At 48.5% G+C, this 25,388-nt stretch overlaps 1 protein-coding gene across 3 annotated transcripts in view; it reads right to left on the bottom strand.

Moving 5' to 3' along the window:
• LOC144943232 (pecanex-like protein 1) overlaps nucleotides 1-21,593 on the bottom strand; it is a 57,979-nt gene extending 36,386 nt beyond the window's left edge. For 2 of the 3 annotated variants that reach the window (XM_078870542.1, XM_078870540.1), the window contains exons 1-9: nucleotides 21,293-21,593; nucleotides 18,395-18,582; nucleotides 7,169-7,476; nucleotides 6,400-6,523; nucleotides 5,747-5,789; nucleotides 3,547-5,085; nucleotides 2,592-2,981; nucleotides 1,512-1,659; nucleotides 224-516 (exon numbers count right to left, since the gene is read on the bottom strand). In XM_078870542.1, the coding sequence (XP_078726668.1) occupies nucleotides 224-516; nucleotides 1,512-1,659; nucleotides 2,592-2,981; nucleotides 3,547-5,085; nucleotides 5,747-5,789; nucleotides 6,400-6,523; nucleotides 7,169-7,476; nucleotides 18,395-18,547 (2,998 nt within the window). In that variant the 5' untranslated portion in view covers nucleotides 18,548-18,582; nucleotides 21,293-21,593. The remainder of the gene's footprint in view (nucleotides 1-223; nucleotides 517-1,511; nucleotides 1,660-2,591; nucleotides 2,982-3,546; nucleotides 5,086-5,746; nucleotides 5,790-6,399; nucleotides 6,524-7,168; nucleotides 7,477-18,394; nucleotides 18,583-21,292) is intronic. The other variant, XM_078870541.1, reaches the window with a different exon arrangement.
• Nucleotides 21,594-25,388: the final 3,795 nt, after the last annotated feature.

Below are 25,388 nucleotides of genomic sequence, written 5' to 3' on the forward strand. Positions count from 1 at the left end.
TATTTATTTATAACTTTTAATTATTGTGGTGGCGAGTTTCGTAAATATTTGGTCAGAAAACAATATATTTAATAACGTAAAACGAGCAACGGTAATGTCGACATTACGAGATTTTGCAAAACGGACGTCACGGTTACCAGGAACTTTATCCCCGTACAAAATATCAGTGCTACCACAGCAGAACAATCGGCGGAACGAGCGACGCCGTCTCTCTCCCTCTCACCATCCTCATCCTCGAAGCAGTGCACGGCGCCGGACGTGGTGTCATCGTGCGACGTGGCCACGTGCAGCGGCGGAGCGCCCGGAAGCTGGGCCTGCACGCACGACGAGGAGCTCGCCCCGCCGCTCCCGCCAGGGCCTCCCCCGCAGCTTCCGCCCGCGCCACCGCCGCCGCCGGCGCCGCCGCCCGAACCGCAGGGGCCACCGCTGCCCGGCACGGACGGCCCCAGGGAGAGCGGCAGACTCTGCACGGGCTTGAACAGCGATGACGTGCGGCAGCGGGGGCCGTCCGGCAGGCTGCGAGAAGCAGCGCAGAGGGCAAAGGTTAGAGTGGCGCGAGGCCAGGATCGGATGGGAGCAAGTCGTGGAAATATCGCGCATATGCATGGATTGTGTAAGGCTTTCGAACAGGCATTTGTTTTCAGAAGTATTTGCTTCAGAGAATCAAAGTCAACCGGTAGCTGTTTGGGCAAAATGTGGTATTATAATTTTTTAAATCCTTTATATTAAGTTCGCTTGCTTGCTTGCGTGCTTGCTTGCTTACGACCGTGCAAATCTTTCGGTCGTTTTTTAACCCACTTCCCGTGATCCAATCGAGCTGACATTTTCCACACAGACTCGTTGTGCGTGACAATTAATTTTCGTGAAAAAAATTTTCCTAAATTTTACACTGTTTAGGGAAAAAAAATTCACTATTTAATTACCAATTGCTTAATGCTGGCAGACAATCATCTGACCCATAGGTGGCAGCCATCTCAAGCCAGAGGACGAGAGGACTCTAGCCGCCACGCATATAAAGGATTTAGAGTGAAAAACTTTGTTTTTACGGGATAATTTTTTGCATCCCACGTCTCTTTTGCAAATGAAGTTTTGTTTCAATCGACTCAACTACACTTGTTACGACTCAGATACGATTCTATTTAAAAACAAAATTGTGTCGTTTGCTCTTCTTTCATTTGTACTGTTTGTATCAAATTCTGTTTTGTTATTTTGTTTGTAGCAGCTGTTGCATTCGCATGTAGGTCACAATTTAATGTGCATAAATCCCAAATAATCCATGCTTGGCAAGCACGATTTAACGCACACATCATAAGTGTACGAATCTATTTTAATCACGGACCACTGCAATAAAAAATGTTACCGCTGCTACGATAAGATATTTGTCACATATGTCCCAGGTCTCCTTTCCAAGAAAGACGTGGGTTATCGCAAGGTTACCGAGTTCACGCTCTGCTCACGCGACTTCGGAAACTACGCTCGCAGGCGATGGCGGCTGGGGATCTCTCTCTCACCTGAGCGGCGAGCCCAGGATGGAGGGCGGAGGCGTGGGGTTGCTGCCGGCGTGGTGGCGGCGCCGCACGGTCTGCCTCCGCACCGCGCCGCGCGTCATGCTACTGTGCCGCCGTGGTTTGCCTCCCTCCTCGCTCACCGATGACGGCACTGCCCACACGCCGCGCCGGTAAAGAAACTGCTCGGGGGGGGGGGGATGCTTCTGGGTCTGGGATGGGGAGAGGCTGCACATTGCGATGGCGGTGGCTCCATCATCGGCGGTTTTCTCCACCGGATTGGGCACGTGCAGTCTCGTGCAGCGTACCAGATGAACTGGTCTCATGCGGTGCCTAGCTGTGGTAAATCATCATGCCATGCTGCCTGCACATGATATCAAAGAATCCACCTGCACGAGTCCCTTGAGACTGGAAAGTCTGAGGTACCACTTGCAACCTCCATGTACTAGAACCATGAGTGACCACTGCAGCATGTCATATGGCCCATAGCCACTTGAGGTCTACCAATTCAAAATGGCCTTCAAACAGCATTAATTCACTACTCCAAGTTTTTAATGTAAATATACATTTCTATTCGAACTGGCAACACTGTTTTTAATTTTAGCACCCTCAATCCCCTTTTGTGCTTCAAGTAGCTCCGAGTCCGAGCGTGAGCAGCAAACAATAAAGTGATACACTCACATACATACACAAAGATAAACAAAGATCCCCCGTATAGCCTTAACAGACTGTAGGGGCAAGTGCTGTTAGCGAGCACCTATAAAGGCCGGCACGACACACGAGGGGGTGGGTGGCCAACACCACGCCCGCCGATGTTTACACATCACACCAGGTACTCATTTGAGGTTGAGTCGACCTAGGGGAGGCCCAGGACCAGTTTAGATAATCGTCACTGGTGTTTGCCGTGAGCGGGGATCGAACCCGGGTGCCCAGGTTCGTAGTGCAGCACGCTAACCACTACACTACCGCTCCCCACACACACAACAAAACACACGCATGCCACTGATTGCACAAACGAAAACAGGTCAAAGCATGCACACACACACGCAAATAGCCACACACTCTCAAATAGCCACACACACTCACCCCCACCAGCCGCCCCCTGCTCCTCGAGCTCCAGCCAATCCGAGTGGCTTCGCGTGACCAGGTCCCTCCACTCGGACGACGAGGTGGCGATCTGGCTCCTGGTCACCAGCTCGCGCCACTCCGCCTGGCTGCCGTTCCCTCCACCGCCGGAGCCGCCACCGCCGCCGCCGCCGCCCGTGTGCCCACGCGACATGAGCTCGAGCAGGCGGGCGCGTCCCAGCAGCGAGCGCTCGTCCAGCGCCTCCCCCTCCTTCTTCTCCAGCTCCGACTTGGACGAAGTGAGGGGACGCGACGACGACGAGGGGTCCTCGACCGCCGGGCCGGCGGCCGCCCCCACGGCCGCAGAGTCTCCTGCCGAGACGTCCGCTGGGCCGCCACTAGCCGCGGCGCCTGTGCGTACCGATATAAGGAGAGAGGTTTTACGATTCATCGATTGCTATAGAGCACTGCGCACAACACGCTGGTGTTTTAGACTGCTCTTTGGCTACGTCATCTGTAGAGGGCGGTGCGGGAATATCTGTTATTGCTCCAACCAACGCGTTTACGCTCCCCGCCTCCACCAACGCGCACCAATTCAGGAAGGTCAAATAACCCCCCAACGATCTGCACGGTGTGGGGAGGTCCCCACCTAGTCGTGCATTGAATTGTCGACTCTTAGTTATTAATAATTATTGGTGCGAGCGGCATGCACGTCCCCCCTCCCCAATGCTACGGCATCAGATAATCGGTGAACTCTTTATATTCAAAAATATCAAATTGCCATGTTCGCACTTCGCCGGGGCACTAAATTGTCCGATTCTGCACCATTAATCAAATTAGTTAATTTCGTCGTTGGTCGTGTAGTAATAGTCACCGTCGAATATGATGAGTTATCGACTGCTTCAACAAAATTTAACTTTGCGGAAGAATGTTCTCGTTGCTAATTTCGTACGCCAACCGAACCGCTGCCACTCACCTCTTCCTCCGCCCGCCGCCCCGGCCCCCCCGGCATCCATGCTGAGCACGCGCGCGTGCGTCTTGGCGCTCGCCATGCTGGGCGTACGCCGGGGGGGGTGCGACACAGAGTGCGACGGCGGCCGCCTCAGCGGGGGCCTTGGCGTGCCGGTGCCGGCAGGCGGGGCCGCTCCGCTGCCGCCGCCGCCGCCGCCCCCCCCCGTCACTCGGCACAAGCCGCGTTTCCCCCGCCCGTGCTTGTGCGAAGCAGCCGCCGCCGCGGCCGCCGCCGCCGCCACCGCCTCGAGGAAAAGCCCCGAGTCGGAGTCCGGCGATGGGCTGGAGTGCGTCGAGGTGCTGTTGAAGCTGCTCTCTCGGAAGAAGCTGTTGGTCGAAGACGGCGAGCTCAGCTCGCTCGAGTCCTCGTCGTCCTCGTTGTTCTTGTCCCGCACGCCAAACGGCGTGGGCACCGTCACGTACTCGCCGCCGCTGCCGTGAGCTCGGCTCGGAGCGGAGCCCGCGCTCGGGCGGTCCAGCTCAAAGCTACCGCTGCGTTTCCGCCTCGTCTTCCGCTTGCGACTCGCGCGCCGCAGGAAGCTCGACGACTTGGGCCGCACCGCCGGGTCCGCGCCCTCCCCCGCCGTCGCCACCCGTGCGCTCTCCTGCACGGGCCTGCCGCCCCTGCTTGCCGGGGACTCCACGAGGCTCGGCGCGACGCTCTCCGCCGAGCTCGGGCACCCGTCCAGGTTCTCGGCGCCGGTCCTGCCACCCCGAGTCCGACCGCCGTTGCCCTCCTTGACGTCGGCCGCCTTCTGCGCCGCCAGCGCGTCTGCCGCTATGAGGTTGGAGTGCGGGTTCGCGTTAGTTTCGCCGCCGTACGAAGGCAGCCGCTCCTTCTGCTTAGTCCTCGCGTCCGCCCTGGCGGACGACTTCTCGTCAGCCCTCGGGTCGGGCGGCTGGCTCCGCGCGGACTTGCCGCGATCGTCCTCGGAAGCGGCGGCACACCGCGGGCCGCGAGGGTCGTCGGCGGGCTCCACGAAGCGCAGGCGGCCCGAGCCGACCGAGCTGAGGCTGCGCAGGCTGTTCCGCGACTCCTCCTGCCGCAGGGAGGCTCCGTCCGGCAGCCGAGGGCCGTCAACGCCACAACTTCCGCCGCCGTCTTCGTCGTCGTCGTCAGGCGCGTTGCCGGGCGAGTCGTCGACGGACATCGAGGCCGCGTCGCCGCGAGGGCTCCCGGGCTCGCGGCCGTCGGGCGACTCGAAGGCCCGCAGCGCCGGCATGTCGAGGAACTCGCTGAGCGACGCGCGCGGCGCCTGGCCGTCACGTCGGCGGGCGGGGGCCTCGCTCGTCTCGCTCGACCACGTCAGGCGGCCGCGGTCGGCGGCAGCGGCGGCGGAGGACGCAGTCGCCGGCGCGTCGCCGCTCGACGCGCGGCCGCGCTTGCCCACGGACGCCAGCAGCGTCTGCGTCTCCGAGTCGAGGGAGCCCGAGCCGTGGCTCGAGGCGGGGGAGTCGCACGAGAGTAGCGGCGGCAAAGGTGGCTTCTCCCTCCCGAGCGCATCTGTGGGGGTTTTCATACCGCGAGCGCAGACGGTGAGACGTGCGCGCACGTCGTGGTGAGTGGGGCGGCGATGCTTCAGCTAAGCGGGGAAATAATCAGCCAGCAAGGATTCACTGTTCCGACGTGCACACTCAATGACGCAACAAACACATTTATTTTTAATACCACAAAAAAGTTTTCGAACTCTGATGTTCATGACAGTCCCTGCCATAGGAACATGCAATTTCCACTACTAGCTCAGAACATTGTAATTATTCCATGTTCATCTGTGTAAAATAGCTCTTCAGCCCTTGTTTCCACTGTTAGAATGATTCAAGTGTTTGTGAATAAAACATGAGAAGCAATTCTAAAACAAGGAAGCTCTGAAAACCAGCTCCTGGCATTTCTCCAGCTACTCTCAAATGTCGTAGTTTCCTCTAGTGTAGCTCTTTTGAGTTTTGTGCATTTTTACGGAACCCTAAAGAGTCCTACATAAGCATTACTTAGCTTAAGCAGCTTGTGATAACACACAATACCGAAGACACCAGCCATAAAATCCTTTATTTTTTACTTTAAACAATTAGTATCCATATCCTCAAAATTTGACACCAAGAGGCTATGCAGCTGCTGTGCAAAGGAAATAGCGGATGCGGGAGATGTTGCGTCATGTCAGTGAACAAACCTTTGGCACTGCCAGTGGACTCGAGGACTGGGAGAATCTCAACCTGGTAAAAAAAGAACAGGAACTTGATCAGTGGAACACATTACAGTAATTGCCCCGAGCACATTCAAATAAAAATAAGCTGGCCTTTTAATATACATACCAATGAGCCCGCTTATACATGCTACAGGTGCTGACGATGGCCATGTGACAAGACTACACTGGTCAACACACTTTTTCTGGCATAAGGTATTCCAACGGTTTTAAGGTAATTCCAAATCTGGCATCAGTTTTTGTCTATCACATCAGGGTTTTGAGATATCACATATTGCATTTTCAATAAAAACTGCAGAGGAAAAATATTAAATAAATGTGGATATCTACATAAAATGATATTATAAACACACTATCCTAAAAATACAGCACCATATTTTAACACTAAAGCAGTCACTGACTCGCAACAACTTGCAATCATAAGTGACAGAGTTAATTTCGGGTAAAATCAATAAAAATGGGGTATGCCGATAGCATCTGAGATCAGATTTGGAATCAGCACCCTGAAATTAGTCTAAAACAGCTGCAAAAGTCCAGGCCAGGAAAAAAATGTGTTTTTGTTTGTTGACCAGTGCTATTTATTGCAAAGCAGCAGCGACAAGTCCTTTCGTTGAGCTCACCCGATGCAGGTCTCCCGCGCAGGAGTTACGTGAACTGCACGCTAGAGGCGGGGTTCCCTCCCTGTGCAGCTCCACCACCTCCACTTTGCCGCCACTGCCACTCGTGCTGCCCCCGCCAGGGTCACTGCCGACACGAACACGATCATCATTTCTCTTCCTGTCAAGTCACTGGACACGATAAAGCTGACAAAACAATGATCTCTCTGTTGCAGCAACCAATGCACATTTGCACATGTGTTTCCCCACCCATGACAACATCCTCTTCCCAAGAATAGTGCTTTCCACCCACATTCTCGTCCGAACTTCTAAATGGCTCACCCATATCCTGCCATGTGTATGCCCACTCATGCATCTTTATATGTTTGGGTATACTGCTTATCACAACGTTGAGAGACAGAAAAAGAAACACACAGATCGGAAATAAATTAGAAGAAAAGTGGGCTTGGGCAAGCCACGTCGCTAAAAGGGCTGATGACCCATGATCAAGAATAATGATGGCATGGCAGCCCAAGGATAGAAGAGTACGCATAACAGGGAGACAAGAGCGTGTGCAGGTGCTACGTGAATTATTACATCGCAGGACGCGATTAATGCCGACGGCATGGAAAGGCCTCCATCCAGCAGTGGAATGATCACGGTTGATGATGCTCATGACGACCATGATGTATAATGGTGATGCAGCATGCCGACCGTCCCTTGGCTACGGCACTGTGGTGCTACAGGGGGAGTAGGGAAGGGATGGAGGGGGGGGGAGTGGGGTGTGCCTCACCCGGGCCCTCCGCTGTACTCCTGCCTGGCCCCGCTGCTTGGGCCGGGTCCCACCGGCGTCTCGTCGTCGTCCTGCATCGCGCCGGGAGGCCGCGAGCGGAGGTCCAGCATCTCGATGCCTCCTCCTCCGATGCCGCCGCCGCCGCCGCTACCAACGCCGCCGCCGCCACCGCTGCAGCCGCTACGCTCCACCAACTCGCCCCGGTCAAACATCATGTGCAGCCGGTAGTTGACGGACTTCAGCGAGGTGAAGAAGATGGCGATGACGCCGCAGTAGATCCCCACCGACACCATGTTTGGAGGCAGCACCTGGACAAAACAGCCAGCAGAAGTACAGCCAACTCTCGATTACCCAGGGTAATGGGAGGAAGGAGGTGGGGGGGGGCGGGCGGACAATCTATATATATATAAAAGTCAAAAATTGTCTGTTTGTGGGTGTTTGTGGGTTTGTGTGCATTCGCGCGCTTGCGAACGATTTGCCTCTCCAACGGTGGGGTTTCCAAAAAAGAAAAATAGCCAGGTACCACGCCGTAAGCCCCGCGGTGAGCAAGCGCTATTCCTTTTTCACATCCGTCAACTTTAAATTCGTTTAATTACCGATTTAGTGTGATTTTTGTGCGCTTCCCTTTTAATTATTTATTTCGCGTGCACGACCATACCAACTCACGCGCCTTTGGTTGGGGAGACGGCCCATGCCAAGTCGCACGCCTTCGGTGGGAGTGAGGGAGACATTTTCTTTCGCGTAAAAAATGCTATAAAAATACACTCAAAGCTGACGTTAATTCTTCACTGTGTCATGTCCCCCCCACCCCGATGCGTGCAGTTATTACTACGATACAGTCGCTAGATGCTACCACTATAGGCCGTAGATATTACTGCAGAGCGGCCGGGGAGATCGTGGCTGGGTGGGGGGGGTAGCAGCCCAGCCCCAGCCTGCCAAGGTGCCACCTCGGCCGGCTGGACAATCTAGGCGAGGCCGGAGGCTCTGAACGGGACTAGGCCTAACCACGCCACTCGATCAGGTGAGTTCTTTGTGCTATACAGGCGATAAATACTGCTATAGAGTCAGCATGTACTACTGTAGTGATAGCAGGTACCACCACAGTCGGTATGCACTGCTGTAATCATAGCAGGTATCACCACAGTATGCACTGCTGCAATGAAAGCAGGTACCACCACAGTATGCACTGCTGTAATCATAGCAGTTACCACCACAGTATGCACTGCTCTAATCATAGCAGATACTACCACAGTCAGTACGCACTACTGTTAGATTTTTAAGAGTAGTTTTGAAATATTTGAGACCCAGGCAATGCCGGGTACTTCCCGCTAGTCTGATATAAAACAAGAACACTGGAAATACGAAACATATCCACGTAAATATATGAAGCATATCTATTTTTTATGGATGTAGAACGGATGTGAAGACCTGCAATGTGACATGTGTTTATATTGTTTCCTATGGTAATCAAGAATAACGGAGTGGCAGCCAAAGAATGGAATGCAACCAAGAATACGTCCACCGGGAGAGCTGAAGCGATGTAATTTGGTCGTGCATAGGTGCAAGGTGGATTATTACATCGCAGAATGACGACGACTTGAGAAGACCTTCATCTAGCAGTACATTGATCATAGCAGGTAATGGCGATTAAACTCATCGGTTTACTTGACCACACGGTCACAACTGAGAAACAGCGAGTCATTAAACCAGCACGAGAGTGAGAACACGTTATTTATGTTTTCACAAGCACAATTAATCCGCAACCTGGATATAATGGGAGTTACCTGTGGTTGTTATTTCGAAAGCGACCACTAAGCATGTAAAAATTCAAACTCACTTGTCTGCTTCCATTAAATATTACAAATAGCTCTTTTCCACTGTACAACTGAGCTGCGCCAGGCTGACTTGAGCACAGCCCTGGTGCGGCTCAGTTTCACTCAAAAGGGGCCAGGTTGGTTTCCACTGCAGATGCGGTGTTTGAGTTGTACTGGCTGATGTCAAACACAATGAATCTGTCATTAAGTCCTGCTTGGCCCCATGCCTAATTTCAGACATTGTGTGTGGATTGTATATTTTGGTTTAGATCCTGCACGGTACGGCAAATAGCCAGTGATAAACCACCCACACTGTGAGGGCTCTGCAATGACTCAGCTTCGCATGTGGCAGTGGAAAAAGAGCATCATGTGGGCACATGAGTAGGTTGAAGAACACATTCATTTCATTTCTTGGTTGTTTTGTCTGGTTTGTTTGTAAATTTGTCTCATTTGTGCTGTCTATAGTATGAGGTTGTACCGTCTCATGTGTACTGGATTCCCAATTTTCACTCTCTATAATGTAACGTTGTCTTGTTCTTCTTATTCGGGAATCCTCAGCTCCTCAGCTGAGGAACCCCTGCGACAGACTCCTCACTGCCAGTTTGGCGTCCGTCAGCCACAATTGTAAATCCTCGATTGCCTGTGGTGCGAGCATCGATTTCATAGCATGTGGTCTCAAATAATGTAACAACGTCCACTGCAACGGTGGCATTCGTAGTTAAGTAAACTCCACCTCCAGGATTGCCGCTGTGAAGCCTAACACCACCAGCACCTCTTAGGGCTGCAGGTATTACCAAGGCATCGGCAATACCAGGGGCCAGCAAACAAAATAACAAGAGCTGCCATTTTTGGGGAATTGGTCCAAAAAAAAAGATCACTCGATATTACAAGAGCTGCAATGCACGTGAATATGAGACGCTCCATCACAAATAACGTCATGAAGCAGCGCTTCAAGAGCCGCAAGTTTCTGACCCCTGGGCGATACGATTAAAAGGTAATGGCACAAGTCCAGCCTAGGTCCCAGAGTCCTCCCTTTATGCCCGATCGGCTGCCAGAACCGAGGTGAAATTGAGACAATTCTGTGCACGAGGCATCAGCAAAATCTGCCAAGGCGACATGCTGACGTTTTCAAATAATCTCTCTATAAATCGAGATGCAAGAATCGTAGTTTAAAAGCTCTCTGAGCACCAATTCAGAGGATAAAAGTGAGCCTGCTCGAGCCCCATGCACTATTGTGGGTGTAGATAGGAGTGGAAGGATGGGGGGGGGGTGAACAAAGCCTTGCTGATCTAGGTCAAGAAGCATAAACCATCATGCAAACTCTGGTCATCCACGCAGTGGCTTTTGGCTATTCGCACGCTTTCAGATGCGCTTCTGTGGCCGTCTGGAACATTCTGCCTTCCGATATTAGGAAGCCACTGGAGCTTTGCACTTTTAAATTATACTGGTAGGAACCACCTGGTTCCACCAGGCCACAAGAGATTATTGTGTCCGTCCGTCGTGCATAAAAAAATGGGAGGGGTGGGGCTGGGTGGAGAGGGGAGGGTAGGGAGGGGCTGGGTGGTGAGGGTGGGGAGGGGCTGGGTGGGGAGGGGAGGGTGGGGAGGGGCTGGTCACCCCGTGGTGCCCTTATAAAACTCAACGTTTAACCTACTCGCGCCGGCTTGTGCCCGCCCTCACAGTCGGGCATATTTGCGGAATACACCACGCCGCCGTTGACCCTGGCCATTGACCGAGCAACCCAACGTTCCTACCAGCTCCCTCCGCAGGAATGTGTTCTCGATTGAAAACGAATTTCTTTAGAACTGCTTGTTATGTTTGTTATCCTTACCCCGCACCTCCGATGAGCACGGTTGGCCAAGTATGGTGCGAAAGAAGTTCAACATACATACAAGACTTCTCTGCACAGCCTGGTCAACACCCAGGAAAGATGCCAACGGCAGTAATGACTGTGGAGGCTGCCAGGCTGTACAGAATTTATCGAATACCCAAGAGTGCACAAAAGTGCAAGTCTGGACGAGGCAAAGAGAGGAAGGAGATTGCTAATCATTCAAAACTAGCCAAGTTGCTCAGCGGTAGAGCGAGTGCATCGCAACTGGAAGTTTGCAAGTTAAAATCCTAGTTTAGGGGTGAATTCAACCCATCACCCATCTGGGGTTGATAAAATAAGTACAAGGTTGTGGGGAAGTCAAGTGGTTGTCCTATGGATAAACTTGTAACCCCCATAACAAAGTGCAATTTCTAACACTGCCTCCGGGTTATAAACCGGAGATGTGCACTGCCTAATTTGAGTAGGAATTAATCTTCCATTGTGGAGAATGGATGATAACTGCAGATGTGGCCATAGTAGATGCACATTGCCAAATTTCCATCGAAGATCGTGGACAAGAAAAGCACTACTGGATTTCGTTGTTGGATTGCGTTTTCCTTTAGAGCAGCGGGTGGCAACCTTTGGATCTTTAAAGACTGCAGTGCAGCTCTTGAAATGTAAAAATGGCTATCTTGTTGTTTCAGTTGCTGACTCCTGACCATGGAGGTCCAGTTCACCATGGAAGTTCAGATTGCCATGGAAGTCCAGTTCACCATGGGAAGGGGTTAGCAACCTCTGGCTCCGGAGCTGCGTGCGGCCCATGAGAGACTGTTTTGTGATGTTATTTATGGAGGACCACCTTGTATTCACATGCATTGCGGCTTTTGAAATATTTTTTATTTTTTTATTATTTTCCGAATTTGAAAAAATGGTTCTTCTTGTTATTTCGGTTGCCAACTCCTGCTTTAGAGTATGGCTTCACTACTCCGGTCTGTATAACCGTGACAACCACATGTGCCCATTTACACCTAAATGATGGAGCGAACCTTTGAAACACGAGCAGTCTTCTCGGTGCTGCTCCCACGGGTGTACGATCAAACAACGGGTGTCGCGGGTAAATTAGCCACCCACACATCCCACTGCAGCAGACACATTCAGTGCGGGTGGCAAGTAATACCTGTCTTTTTTTAAACAAATATGCAAAATCACAGCCTCTTCCTTTATTGCCGGCGGCACGCTGTGTTTTTACTTGAGTACGTTCAATGTATAAGTGCGCGCGGCACCGAGGACTATAGAGTCAAAGTCCAAGGATGAGATTTTACATCTTGGCAAGAATGTCCGAGAATCATCACCCTGACAATATTGCACAATGTTTGCGACGAGAGATGTTGGAACGTTTTTCACACGAAAGAGTATAATGAAAAGGAACATTCGGCAACGTGTCCATTTGGCAAATTAGAATCTGCCCATTGTTACCCTGGGACAGTGGTGCAAACTCCATGTTACCATGGCAGAGGTCACTAGCTCCATAGGATGACTAAAATGCAAACCCAACCAGGAATTAAACTCACAACCTTTGTGACTGCGAGGCAAAGTGATCTAACCAAGGCCGGTGTGAAACACAGTGACATTAACAAGAGTGTATAAGGCCTTTAACAAGCAAGTAAATTAATCACGTAACACGAGGCCACCAGTTTTAATTTGTCGTACTAAACAATAAAACAGTGACATGACGACCTTGCTAAATCGCGAACAACTGCCCAATAATTAAGACACAAGCGGAGAGTTGAATAGAGAAACCCACAAATATTAATGAGAATTTAATGGCCAGTATCACTCATCGTCGACATTTCAATCACATTCAAGCGTCCAATTTTTCACTTTTAATACTTAACAGTGGCCCACTAAGCCACTGCTGACTGGCAGTGCGTGTCTGTAAGTATCGGAGTTTAAAACAGCTAAGAGACAGTACCTACTTGTCGATAATAAAAAGAACAGCCAATGGCTCTATTTTCAATGGTGGCAGCATTGAATTGCAAACCAAGTCTAGGTGGTCATTACCCCCCCTGCAGCCCTAATGCTTTTTTTGAAGGACTACAAAAACCTGCTAAATGCAAAGTTGCAATGACCACCACATCCCTGGGAATTGATTATACTAAAGTGTATATGTGCTGGGAGCTTTAATGCTTCAATGTAGAATACGGCGGCACCAATGCATTACAAAACTGCACGTTTTGGCCTTATCATTGACACGCTGTCTGGTGAATAGCACAACCAGTTAGCGTGCGACCCTCAAATAGCAGGTTGCTAGTTCACAACTTGGTCAAAGGGCAATGCAACCTGACACCCTTTTGGAATCGATGAAATGAGTGGTACTTGGGAGGAAGTCAACTGTAGGTGCCCTATGGATTGACTCACTCCTGCCAAACAAAGAATTTCCACCTTTACCTAATGGCTGTAAGTAGGAGATGAAGCACAACCTTGCGCACAACCTTGTGCTCATTTTCTTCTTCTTGGTTCTTTTGGTAAAGTCACGTAGAAGGGAAGTAATAAAATAATAAAAATAAAACATAATAAAATTATTCTCACGACGTTTCGGCCACAACGCAAGCAGCCGTCCTCAGGTGAAAACCAGGTCCGTCGAGGCGACAGAGTCTGAATGAAACAGCACACGAGCTTGGAGCATATATATAAGCTGGGCGCCTTGACAAAATTTAACCTTGTGCTCATTTATGGACACATACAGTGCTCTTTACAATCCACCGCTGGATGCAATTCTCTTCACACCATGCGGGTTGTTGGGTTTTTTTTTTTTACACTTCACCATGCTGGTCAATGTGGGTTGGTAAAGGCTGGTAGCGTAGACAAGAGAGCACATAAATACGGTGCAACATATTTCTCTCCAGTGCCATCTATTGCCCACCGCAAAGCCATCACTGTCGGCCAGTCGAGACCACTGCGATCACTGGCGAGATCACCAGAACTACCGCAGAGGTCACTCCCAGGATCATCGGAAACAAAAGCACCAAAACCTGAATACCGGGACCACTACTCGAACCCACTATTGGGCCGGCTGGGATTACCACCGAGACCGCAGATATCACGAGGATCACTGCCGGGAACATCAGAACTACGACTAGAACCACGACTTGAATCACTGCGAGAATCACAGGGACCACCACTGCCAAATGTCCTTGTGTGGGGTTGTAATGACCATGCATTGTTATTATGGACACATGAGGCCCTTTGGAATTGATGCTTCGAAGGGCAACACTGCCAAGTTACTCCTCATACACATGGCTGAGTGCAGATATTTGCACGGGTTATAGGAAGCCCTGCAGATTGATTCAGGGTGCGATCAATAGGGAGAGCAGAACATATCAGACTGGCCAAACTGAGTTTACTTTTCAACCAGGAAAGCCCCACTGAGTCTTATGACTTTCTCACAAGAGGGTACTGCAATGGGGTGTTTGGGCAGTTACATTAACGAGATGTGTAAGGAAAGTGGAATACCCAGAAAACACTCATCCATGCAGGGTTACGATTTATAAAGTTCCACACAGATTCATAAAATGAATTGTGCCATCGCCAGGCCACCTCACAATCCAAGCCTATAACAACTGCTATTCCCAGGCAGTCTCCCATAAACACACTATCCAAGCTTACCCCTGCTTAAACTAAGTGCACACTACGATCCATCCTCACGATTATCCCCGACTTGACAAAACCGTGTCAGGAAATAGCTCCCATCCTGGATAGCAGCCCCAACAGGCGAGCGATTGTGCCACGATTCCCCGAGACAGTTTTACATCGGGGTTGACTCAAAAAACATCGTCGCTGACAGAAAATCCAGTAATGCACGCTTAGTTTTTTTCTTCCAAGGTCATTCAGGATATGGTCAAAATTACCACCAAAATTACCACCAAGATTACCACAATGGAAACACAAAGGTCAATATGCCACGCATACAAAACAGTACGCAAACTGCAAAAAAACACACGCGTGTGCATGCACTGTATCGCCTAGCGCACACACACAGACCCTACACATGCTCCACCAAACGCGCAAATGCCCTCTTCGCAAATCATGCCACAAAGAGACCATATCTTGCCATGCATCTCAGCACGTGTCGACACGAGTCGCTGCACTGTGCAGAACCTGTCACCCCTCCAGAGCTTTATTTTGAGGAGCGGTGGGGGGAGGAGATGAACAGGTGGTATTCTGGAAGATGCAGTTAATGTTCTGAAACTCCAATCAGATGTAATCCTTGCCACATCACAAAACCTGCAACAGATCCCTGACAGTAAACAACTCCACACATCATATAATGGCAGGCGGATGCCAGATGCTACTCGCAGATGAACTTAAATTAACACAACACCAGGATTTGAGTGAATATACTTGAGGCTCAACAAGCAACATTCTAATTATAGGAGCGTTCGACTCAGCTGGTTGCTCACCAAGTTCTGGTTGATGAAATGAGCACCTCTTTGTGAGAAGTCAACAGTGCTTGTCCTGTGGTGAGATTGGACTCTACCATGAGCAATGTGGAATTTTCACCACTGGCTCAGAAAATTATCAACACCACAGATTCATTGGGAGTGTGAAGAAGCTGAATTATTCGTTTGCAAAGATGAACTATAAAACCAAAATAGGTGATATTTGAAAATGTCATGAAGCTGCATATAAACAATGGCACCCACACAACTCGAATGCTCATCTAACACGATGCCACTGTGTTTGTGGTAAACCCCTCACTCAAATAGCATAAGCCACTCAAGCAGAAGAGCATTTGCATTAATAAAATTGGATCAACTGTGCTCGCTTCAACACACGCACACCACGTACACAAAGGCAGCCCCAAAAGCACCAAGCTGGCACCACAAACAAACGTGGGGATCACTGGGGAGGAAAAGGGTTCTCGATGCAACACTATTCCCAAGCAATGCCCCACAGGGAGGCGCCTTTGAGTGACATTTACTCGCACTTAATGCCCAGCAGATTTGCCAAAGTTATTGAACCATCTGCAGACAATGCCATGGGGAGCCAATGTGGTGAGGATGGACACAGATGGGTGGTGGGGGGTTTAACTCCAATAATGTTCACAGGATTGTGGATGGTTTATGCTAAATAAAGCGCAAGATATTTTTTCAAAACATTGTGGTCTTTATGCATCAGTAAAATATGGGCTTGCAGCTGTTTTAACCAAATTGATTCAATACACACCCATTATAATGAGTTCTCAGTTCCAAGTGTTATGGTTTGTAGCACAACATATTTTAGAGTGATCTAACAAGTCTACATCGTTCCCTTAACTTCATCCGTGGCACCAGCACCAAGTGGTCCAATCTTGCCAACAATGTCATCCTGTAAGTCCATACTGATCACCGGGGCTGCACATTTGTTTTGAAAGTCACGTAGATGAAGCGTATTTTATCTAGTTGCGGAGGTTGGATTAGTGACATAGTCAGCAGCCACTAATGCACCCAACGACCCACTTATTAACCACAAACACCATCATTGAAATCATAATTTGCGGGAATGATAAATATTCCCAATGTATTATTCCAAAAAGGTCCACTGTGTGCGAGTGATTTAAAAAGCAAAAAAACAGCACTCTCATTTGCTAAATAGAATATGATGGTCATTTTCATTGCCAAAGAGCTATCCATGTGCTGGGCACTGAACGAATCAAAGCAGAAAACTACAGCAAAGGTTTTACGGTGTTCAGGACTATATTATTCCCAATATTAGTGCCAGTTTCAATGCCATTCACTCAATCTGGCTACACTTGGGAACCTGGCTTGAATTCTGTAATAAAAGTATCTATCAATGCTCTCTAGTGTTGAGTAGAAAGACCAAATGAAGTGACACCAGAAGGAGCCCTGTGGTGTAATTTTCTACGGTCATTTTCTGGAACCATGTCACAGTCCGCCAACTCAGAATATGTATTCACATTGACACGCAATAATCCGACTTTTAATTTATCCCTAAAGCATTCCTGAATTTAAAGATCCTTTTATAAGATCTTGCTTGGCCATTTTCTGCTTGGATATATTTGCAAATGTAAGGAACCAAGCGACCAGAATTACGCACGCTTGAGGAAATAACACTTAAAATAACTGTACGGATAATTTGATAACCTATTTGCTGTATCGACATTTACTTGACAGATAATATATGACATGATTCCAATTAAATTAATAACAAATAATAATTTACATTACTTTGTCAACCCACTGCTGGATCAAGGGTTCCCCATACACTTTGGTCATGGGAGTTTTTTGACCAGGACCAGGGCTGGCTCAAACATCACTTGCTACTGATGCTGGCAGTGACCAGGAGTCACACTTAGGTGGCCAGGTTAATGGTACACTGAGCTAACGAATGTGTCACCCTTTCCCCGCTCCATGACACAACTATGATGTCATAAGGGATTTTTTTTAATTACTTAATGATGATTTAAATCCCAGTCGTAGCAACTCCATAAAGACATGACCATTATGAGCCTTAGGCACTAGGCCATGAATAGCAAGGGCATACTGTGACTTTGATACAAGATTTAAAAACAACAATATAATTGTAGTGATAGGTTTTTACCCTTTCAACTGGTAAAAACCTATCACTATATTTTGCCACTGGTAAAGGAAATGTCTCAGTGTAAATGCTTACCCCGAGCTCTCAATACTCTGATAGTGCGCTGTCTTTGAGTTGTACGCCTTTGGCGTCATCTGGTCCAGCACCAATGGAGACTAGGCTCTAAGAAAAGCTGTCTCGGGTGTGGACCAATCAACTTCAAGGACAGTGCATATCATTATCATCATCAGAGTTGTTTCTTTTTGTTTGCATTTTGACTGCTTGTGAAGTGGTTATTGCAAACATGATGCCTTGTATAAAGGTGTCAGTTTTTGTACCAGTTGAAAGGGTAAAAATCTATCACTATATTTTGCCACTGGTAAAGGAGATATCTCAGAATACAATTGTAGTGACATAAATGATGTCACTATAGTGTAGCGACAGTACCGAGTGAGTGGTACTGTATGTGCGGAGCCTCTCTCTAGCACCAGAGGGAGTATACCATAGAAGAGGTTGGGTGAGGACATAACAGTCTGGGTGAGCCCGAGGGGGCACGTGACCGGATGAGGTGGTAACGAGGACCAGAGATGAGGTGAGAGGGACACGTTATGTGGGCCCTGAATCGTCGAGAAGGATCTGGAAAAGGGGCGTGGTCAAGGGCGGGGCCTGGCCACGCCGCAGCAGATAAAAGCCGAGTCCCCCCGGCGGTGATGGTGGTGGTTCATCTCTGGGAAGAAATCCTCCGTCTTCATGGGTCCTGGGTCTCCGGTCTTCGCGCACGTGGACCAGGCAGCGTGTTGGTTGCCCTGGTCCGATTGAGTAGTTATCCCGTCCAGTATGTATATAGTTACTCGTGGTCACCACCCTTAGTCGTTATCCAGTTAGGTAGAGAGTTACCTGTTGGAACTAGTGAATAAACGTGTTGCCTCCAAGATCAAGTGTGCACCTCAATTGAACCCACGACACAATTACAAGAAACATGCATCACAACGGCTATGCTGTGAGCAGGCAATGCAGAGAACTCACCAGGTAGAGCGTGAAGGGGAAGCAGAGCAGGAAGAGCCACACGTACAGGTGGAAGGCATTTGAGAATTTGCTCTGATGCGGGTCAAAGCACCAGCCCCCAGTCAGGGATGCCCAGAGGCCCTGGCGGAGAAACTGCAGCGCCTGGGAGCCCATGTCTTGTTCTTCTCTTCTTCAATCTCCTCTCAAGTCTGATGGGAAGATGGACAGTGTCACCATTACTTTCACTGCACCTTTACTTTCACCGCCGTAGTAAAACTAGAAACTATTTTTTATTTTACCAGGTAAAAGTGACCTGACCACAATTGACAGCTCAACAAAGTGGATTATCATGTAGACATTTATAGCAGCCATATACTCTACGTGTTTCTAAATGGGGAGGGAAAAATCTGAATACACAGAGAAAAATCTACACGACCACGGGGAGAACATGTAAACTCCAAATATAGAGGCGTCAGGGTCAGGCTCGAACCCACGACCTCGTTTATACCAGGCGAGGTAGTTAACATCTCGCCACCATATACAAACACATTGGCCACAATTTGACTCTTCAGTTTGGTGGCCGAAAAAAAGGCTGCCTGCATCATAAATGCAGTGTGGTGATGTGACATGACATGCAAGGCATTAAGGAAGGATCGATCTTATGGTCTCAATCACACCTCTTTAGATGACCTAGCGTGTATATTATTACCCTGATACAAACCTTTGTTAATTTTATTATGCGACAATCCTCCAAGATGGTGCAATAATGCATTTTGTGGACTGCTGCTATCCTGAGATGATCGAGCCCATGGTGGTGTTGTTTTAGGATGGCTCTTGACCATCACAGCAGGCAACCCAGCAGCGTTTGTTCAACATTCCACAATCAGTTCATGAGCCTCAGCGAAATAGAAGGCAATCCAGAGTTTAATAATTTTAACACATTTTGCTGGAATAAACTGGCCCAGTGGTGCTTCGATGTTATTTTTTTAAGTTTGGGGTGGAAGTGTCTTGTTTGCCTATTTGCTATCACTTTTCTGATGTTGCGAGCCTCTATTAACTCTGCCATTCAAGATTTTGTTGTGTATTTCCCTATCTGTGCTTTTAACTTAATCAGCGGCGATCTCCTGCTTGCATCTATTAACGTGCTGTCATTTGAGGGTCATAAAAAGCTTCACCATCTGTACCAATGTCCTTTTTTTTCAATCACCTGTATATTTATATAATCCACTGCCAGATAAAGGCCCCTCCACACCTTGCATGGCAAAAAGGAATGTGACCATACTTCACCACGCTGGTCAGTGCGGGTTGAATGAAAGTCGAGGGGGGATTTGAATGACAATAAATTCCGCTACGTTGCCCCCTATTGTCCAAAACGCCCATCACGCCTGTATTTTGACCAGTAGCCACCAATCCAAACACTATCCAAGCTCAACCCTACTTAGCTTCCGAGATCTGACAAGATCGGACGCATTGCGGGTGATCTGGTCACAGGCAAGCACCTATTAAGGTGCTGTAATTTAAGGATGATGTAGAGTAGAACTACGATTCCAAAACTGTCCACTCTCTTAACCACTTCTCACTGTGATGCAACCACCTATTATTGTACAGAACGCCAATGCGACTTCTATGCCACTCCCTTATACCACCCAATAGTTGTACAGTCCGCGATCACCTATTACAATACAGTGCTGCCCACTCTCGGTATTTTAAGAACTGGTTTTACCCTTTCTGGCAATACAAAAATGTGTGAAGATGTTAAAACACCAAACAGAAACCTTTTGCAAGTTATCAGCCACACACGCTTGTGATGAGCATGCGAACAAACATGCTCTGATAATATATGCGTTGTCTTTGAAACTGTTCGCCTTTTTGGTATTATCTGGTCTGACACTGGTGAGACTTGGGCCTAAAGAAGGCTGTCTCTGGTGTAGGCCACTCGGTTTCAAAGACAATGCATCAAATATAATTATCAGAGCGTGTGTGTTTGCATGCTCACCACAAGTACGTGTGTGGTTAACGCAGACTCGAATCATCGCAAAAGGGATCTATCTGGTAATCGAACATCTTAAAACCTGTTTTTTTTGCCAGTGAAGGAAAAAACAATTCTCATATTTTGATACTGCCAAGTAAGGTCCCATGATCGAGGTATTTTGTTCCGAGATCCCACTCACCACATTCTTTCAACCTTCCACCGCTTCATACATCACTCCGGTATCGTCGTAATTCAAGACGCGGTATTACGTTTCTCCGCATACACCCTCGATGTACACGCATCTTGCGGGCACATACTAACGTAGAGCGCCGTCGACAAGAGTTCGTCCGGTAGACCCCCACGGCGATGTCAGTGTCTGGGCCGACTGGGGATTAATTTGTCTGCTGTGATGAAGACAGTGAGACGATGATGATCACGATGGTGACAGCGAGTACGGTGGTGGTGGTGGCAATAGTCGTATCAACAATTACTAAAAGGCGGAGAGTAATGACGGTGATGATGGTGATACACTCACGATGACAATGATGACGATGACACCGATAGCCATCATCACGATCGTGATGATGATGGTGGTAATGATGGTGGTGGTGGTGACCATGGTCGTATCAACGACGATTACTAAAAGGCGGAGGAGAGTAATGACGGTGATGATGGTGATAAACTCACGATGACAATGACGACGATGACGACGATGACACCGATAGCCATCATCACAATCGTGACGATGATGGTGGTGGTAATGATGATGATGGTGGTGATGATGATGATGTTAACCGAGATGCTAAAACCCACGACGCAAACCACGCGTCCGCCAAACCCCACCACGGCAGCCCAACGCATTTGTTGTTGTTGTTGTCAGTCTGAGGCTACCTTAGAAGATGTTCCCAAGTCCCCTGTCTGTCTGCCAGCGAGAGAGAGACACTCACCCAAGCGACCGCCGAGAGGGGTGGGAGAGGGGGAGAGGAGGTTGACACCAACACACCTCCTGGGCCCTGAAGAAACCCACTCTCTCTTCGCTGCAAAAGCAGCCGCTGCCTGGCGGGTACGACTCTCAAGCAGGGCGCGAGACGACGAAGAGGAAGAGGTGGAGAAGGGAGGAGAAGGAGGAGGAGAGGGAAGCGGGGCCCCGAGTTAGAGGCGGGCTCCCGTTTCTTCGGCTCCCTCGGCCGCTATAGCCGCCGCCATGGAGCAGAGCGATCGCCTCCTGTTCGCTTGTGGTGCTGGCGACGTCACGACGGTGGCCGGAGGGGGACAGAGCGGGGGGTAGGGGGAAGACGAGTCTATGACGTGCGCCGGGTTTTACAAACGCGAACGGCCATGATGGTTAGTTCAAAGGGCCCCGTGCAATTGTTTGTGTTGTGGAGCCGCGGTTGAACTTAATGTGTCACTCGAAAGGGAGGATTCCCGAAACGTCAGCTATTATTTATTTATGAATTCCTCCTCCCCCCCACGTTTTTCCAGTACGATGGATGAATGTGTTCATTTGTTTCTTAAATTTCGATTTAAAGCTTTCGTGACTGCAGGAATTCATCTTCTTGGTTCTTTCGGTAAAGTCACGTAGAAGGGAAGTAATAAAATAATAAAAATAAAAACAAAACGTATATTATTTTATTACGTTTTGTTTTTATTATCTTATTACTTCCCTTCTACGTGACTTTACCGAAAGAACCAAGAAGATTTGTTTCTTATTTCATACCTGTCAACTCCTTATCAGTGCCCTTTCTTATTACAGACCAATTGAGACCCACTGTGCCCTTATACATCTCAAAGTTCATCCTACACAGTTCCATCACAAGGGAGAAACACAAACAAATAGACAAAAACAATGTTTTGCCCGTATTGAAGCGGCCGTACGCCATATGAACTTGAAAACTCAATTTCCCTGTACAGTAATACGGGTAACCCCTATGGGTTTACAGGTATGTATGTTATTTGTGTTTGTGCACCACTGCTAACGCAGCATAACCACCACCAAACAATGTGTGTTGTTTAGTTCAACTTGCTCATCGTATATGGGGCCGTCCATAAATGACGTCACGCGATTTTGGACGATTTTTGACCCCCCCCCCTTCATCACACGGCGTCACAAAAAGTCAGACCCCCCCTTAAATATGACGTCACAAAGCTATGCCCCCCCCCAAATAAAACATGCTTCAAATTGCTTTAAACTATTGTCATTGTAGTGCATATTTAATGTGGCGCTGCACTGATGTTGTAGGAGAAAACATTTATTAAAAAGTCTATTCAATGAAGTAGAATGAGTTGTCTATATTTATTGAAAGTTGCGCATTTTGATGTGACGTCACATTTCTCACCCCCCCCCCCCCGTCACACATCGTCACAAATGTCTGACCCCCCCCCCCCCAATGGTGCGAAAGTTCTGCGCCCCCATGGCACAGCGTGGCCGATGGGTTTCACGGCAAATGTGGTGGTGCCACGACCCCGCCCTGAACACGCACAAACGCAGGGCAGAGGTCGCAAACGGGTTTTGATTCCTTACCCGTACCCGGCCGCACCAGGGTCGCAAACGGCTACCCGTACCCGGCCGGGTACGGGTAGGCGGGTATCGGGTAGGGTACGGGTATCGGATACCCGGTTGCGACCTCTGACGCAGGGTCCCGGTGGGGGGTCGCCTGGCACCATGGGTTTTCATTGAAGGGCCCCTAGCAGGGATGTGCAACGGTTTCCCGGTGCCAGGAGATTGGCCGACAGCCCCCCCCCCCCAAATTACATTGTGGCCCCCCTTAAATTGGCTTAACATTTAAATTTCGAAATTCCTCTTGATATGCAAATTATTTTGTCAAGACGCTCTTCGCCCCTCCATCCCAGCATAAATAGTCGCTCCAAGCCTGGGGCGTGCCATTCAGACTCTGTCTACTTGACAGACCTGTTCTCCACCTGAGGACGGCTGCTTGCGTTGTGGCCGAAACGTCGTGAGAATTATTTTATTATGTTGAATTTTTTATTATTTTATTATTTTCCTTCTACGTGACTTTACCGAAAGAACCAAGAAGATGGCTTAACATTGTCTGGGCGCACAGAAGCTCAGCGGGCTAACCGCATGAGACGCTCACAGCACGGGTGAGAGAGGCCAGGGGGGAAATATTAAGAACCAAAGAGTATGGATTCCTAAAGTCACTAAACCTTCAAATCAATATTGAACCGCCTCTACGGGGAGGGTTTCCACACAGCAGTTAGATCTTTTAACAGACTGCGAGACAAGAAGGCTCCTTTGATCGAGTCTCTCACCTTTCTGAAGAGATGCCGCGACACGAAGGTAATACCAATCGCACATCTGCTGCTGTCACTTATCCTCCCAATTTCCGACAGCCTAAAATCGGTATTAGCTAAAGGGTTGAATTTCTTATATAAACTCTTGTTGCAGCAGCTCTTTCTCCTACGTCAGCAGTTCTCCTGCTGTTTTTGTTTCACACCTGACGACGGTTGCTTGTGTTGCGATCGAAACGTCGTGATCTATTCATTTTCTACCCACGTGACTTTACCGAAAGAACCAAAGAGTATGGATCGCTGCAGTCACGAAAGCTTCAAATCAAGACTAAATTTAACACAAGGCATCATATCTGCATTAACCACACATACTTGTGATGAAACATTCAAATATATGTTTTGATAATTATCAAATGTACTGTATTATAATACAGTACAATCTATGCATTGTCCTTATAACTGATTGGCCCACAAATTATGTTATTAAAGCATATCTGTTCGCATGTTTTACCACAAGAATGTGTGGTTAATGCACACTTGATGCCTTACAATAGGAATCTAAGAATCAGAATATTTATCCTGGAGAAATCCGATGAGCTATGAAGCATTTTTTTTGCTACAGATGTCCAGTCGGGCGGGTCAGAACGTTATTTAAATTATTTCGATTATTTGGCTGCTATAAATGTTCACATCATAAGCCACTTTGTTGAGCTATCATTTGTGGCCAGGTTGCTTCTGAAAAAAACACATTCCTGCGGAGGGAGCTGGTAGGAACGTTGGGTTGCTCGGTCAATGGCCAGGGTCAACGGCGGCGTGGTGTATTCCGCAAATATGCCTGTGAGGGCGGGCACAAGCCGGCGTGAGTAGGTTAAACGTTGAGTTTTATAAGGGCACCACGGGGTGACCAGCACCCCCCCCCCCCCATCCGGCCCCACCCAGCCCCCCCACCCCTCCCATTTTTTGATGCACGACGGACGGACACTATAATCCCCTGTGGGCTGGTGAAACCAGGAGGTTCCTACCAGTATTTTAATACCTCAGTGGGCTTTGTCTGGTAGGACGGGGATGGTTTAGTTTCATTTGCATGTTTTTGGGTCATTTGTTTGTCTTTCCTGTACTTTGCACTATTGTCGTGGTTTTTTTCACTGTTTGTTGTTGTAACGATCTTACCCGCCCCTACTGGACATCTGTGAAAAAGAGCTTTATTGCTCATCGGATTCCTCCAGAATAAATACAGATTCTGATAACAAAGTATAGGAAAGCTAGGGTGTTAATAAACATCTTAACACCTGATTTAAAGCTTTCGTGACTGCAAGGATTCATATTCTTGGTTCTTTCGGTAAAGTCACGTAGAAGGGAAATAATAAAATAATACAAAAATAAAATAATAAAAATTATCACGACGTTTCGACAGCAACGCAAGCAATCGAAACGTCGTGAGAATTTTTTTTTATAATAAAATAATACAATAAAACAATAAAAATTCTCACGACGTTTCGATCGCTTGTGTTGCTGTCGAAACGTCGTGATAATTTTTATTATTTTATTTTTATATTATTTTATTATTTCTCTTCTACGTGACTTTACCGAAAGAACCAAGAATACCTTAATACCTGCTGTATTATTGCCGGAAATAGTAAATCACCTTTATTTTATCATCATTTCGTAAATTCTAATGACTCTAACCCGGGAGATTACACGGCACGTGTTGTCCGGGAAAGACGCGCTGGGGTTTTAGCGCATCTTCCTATTCTGGAAGACGCTTCCGCCCCTGCTTGTAATTGACCTTCTACC

Source organism: Lampetra fluviatilis, chromosome 30 (genome assembly GCF_964198595.1).
Source record: "Lampetra fluviatilis chromosome 30, kcLamFluv1.1, whole genome shotgun sequence".
In the NCBI taxonomy this organism is placed as follows: domain Eukaryota; kingdom Metazoa; phylum Chordata; class Hyperoartia; order Petromyzontiformes; family Petromyzontidae; genus Lampetra; species Lampetra fluviatilis.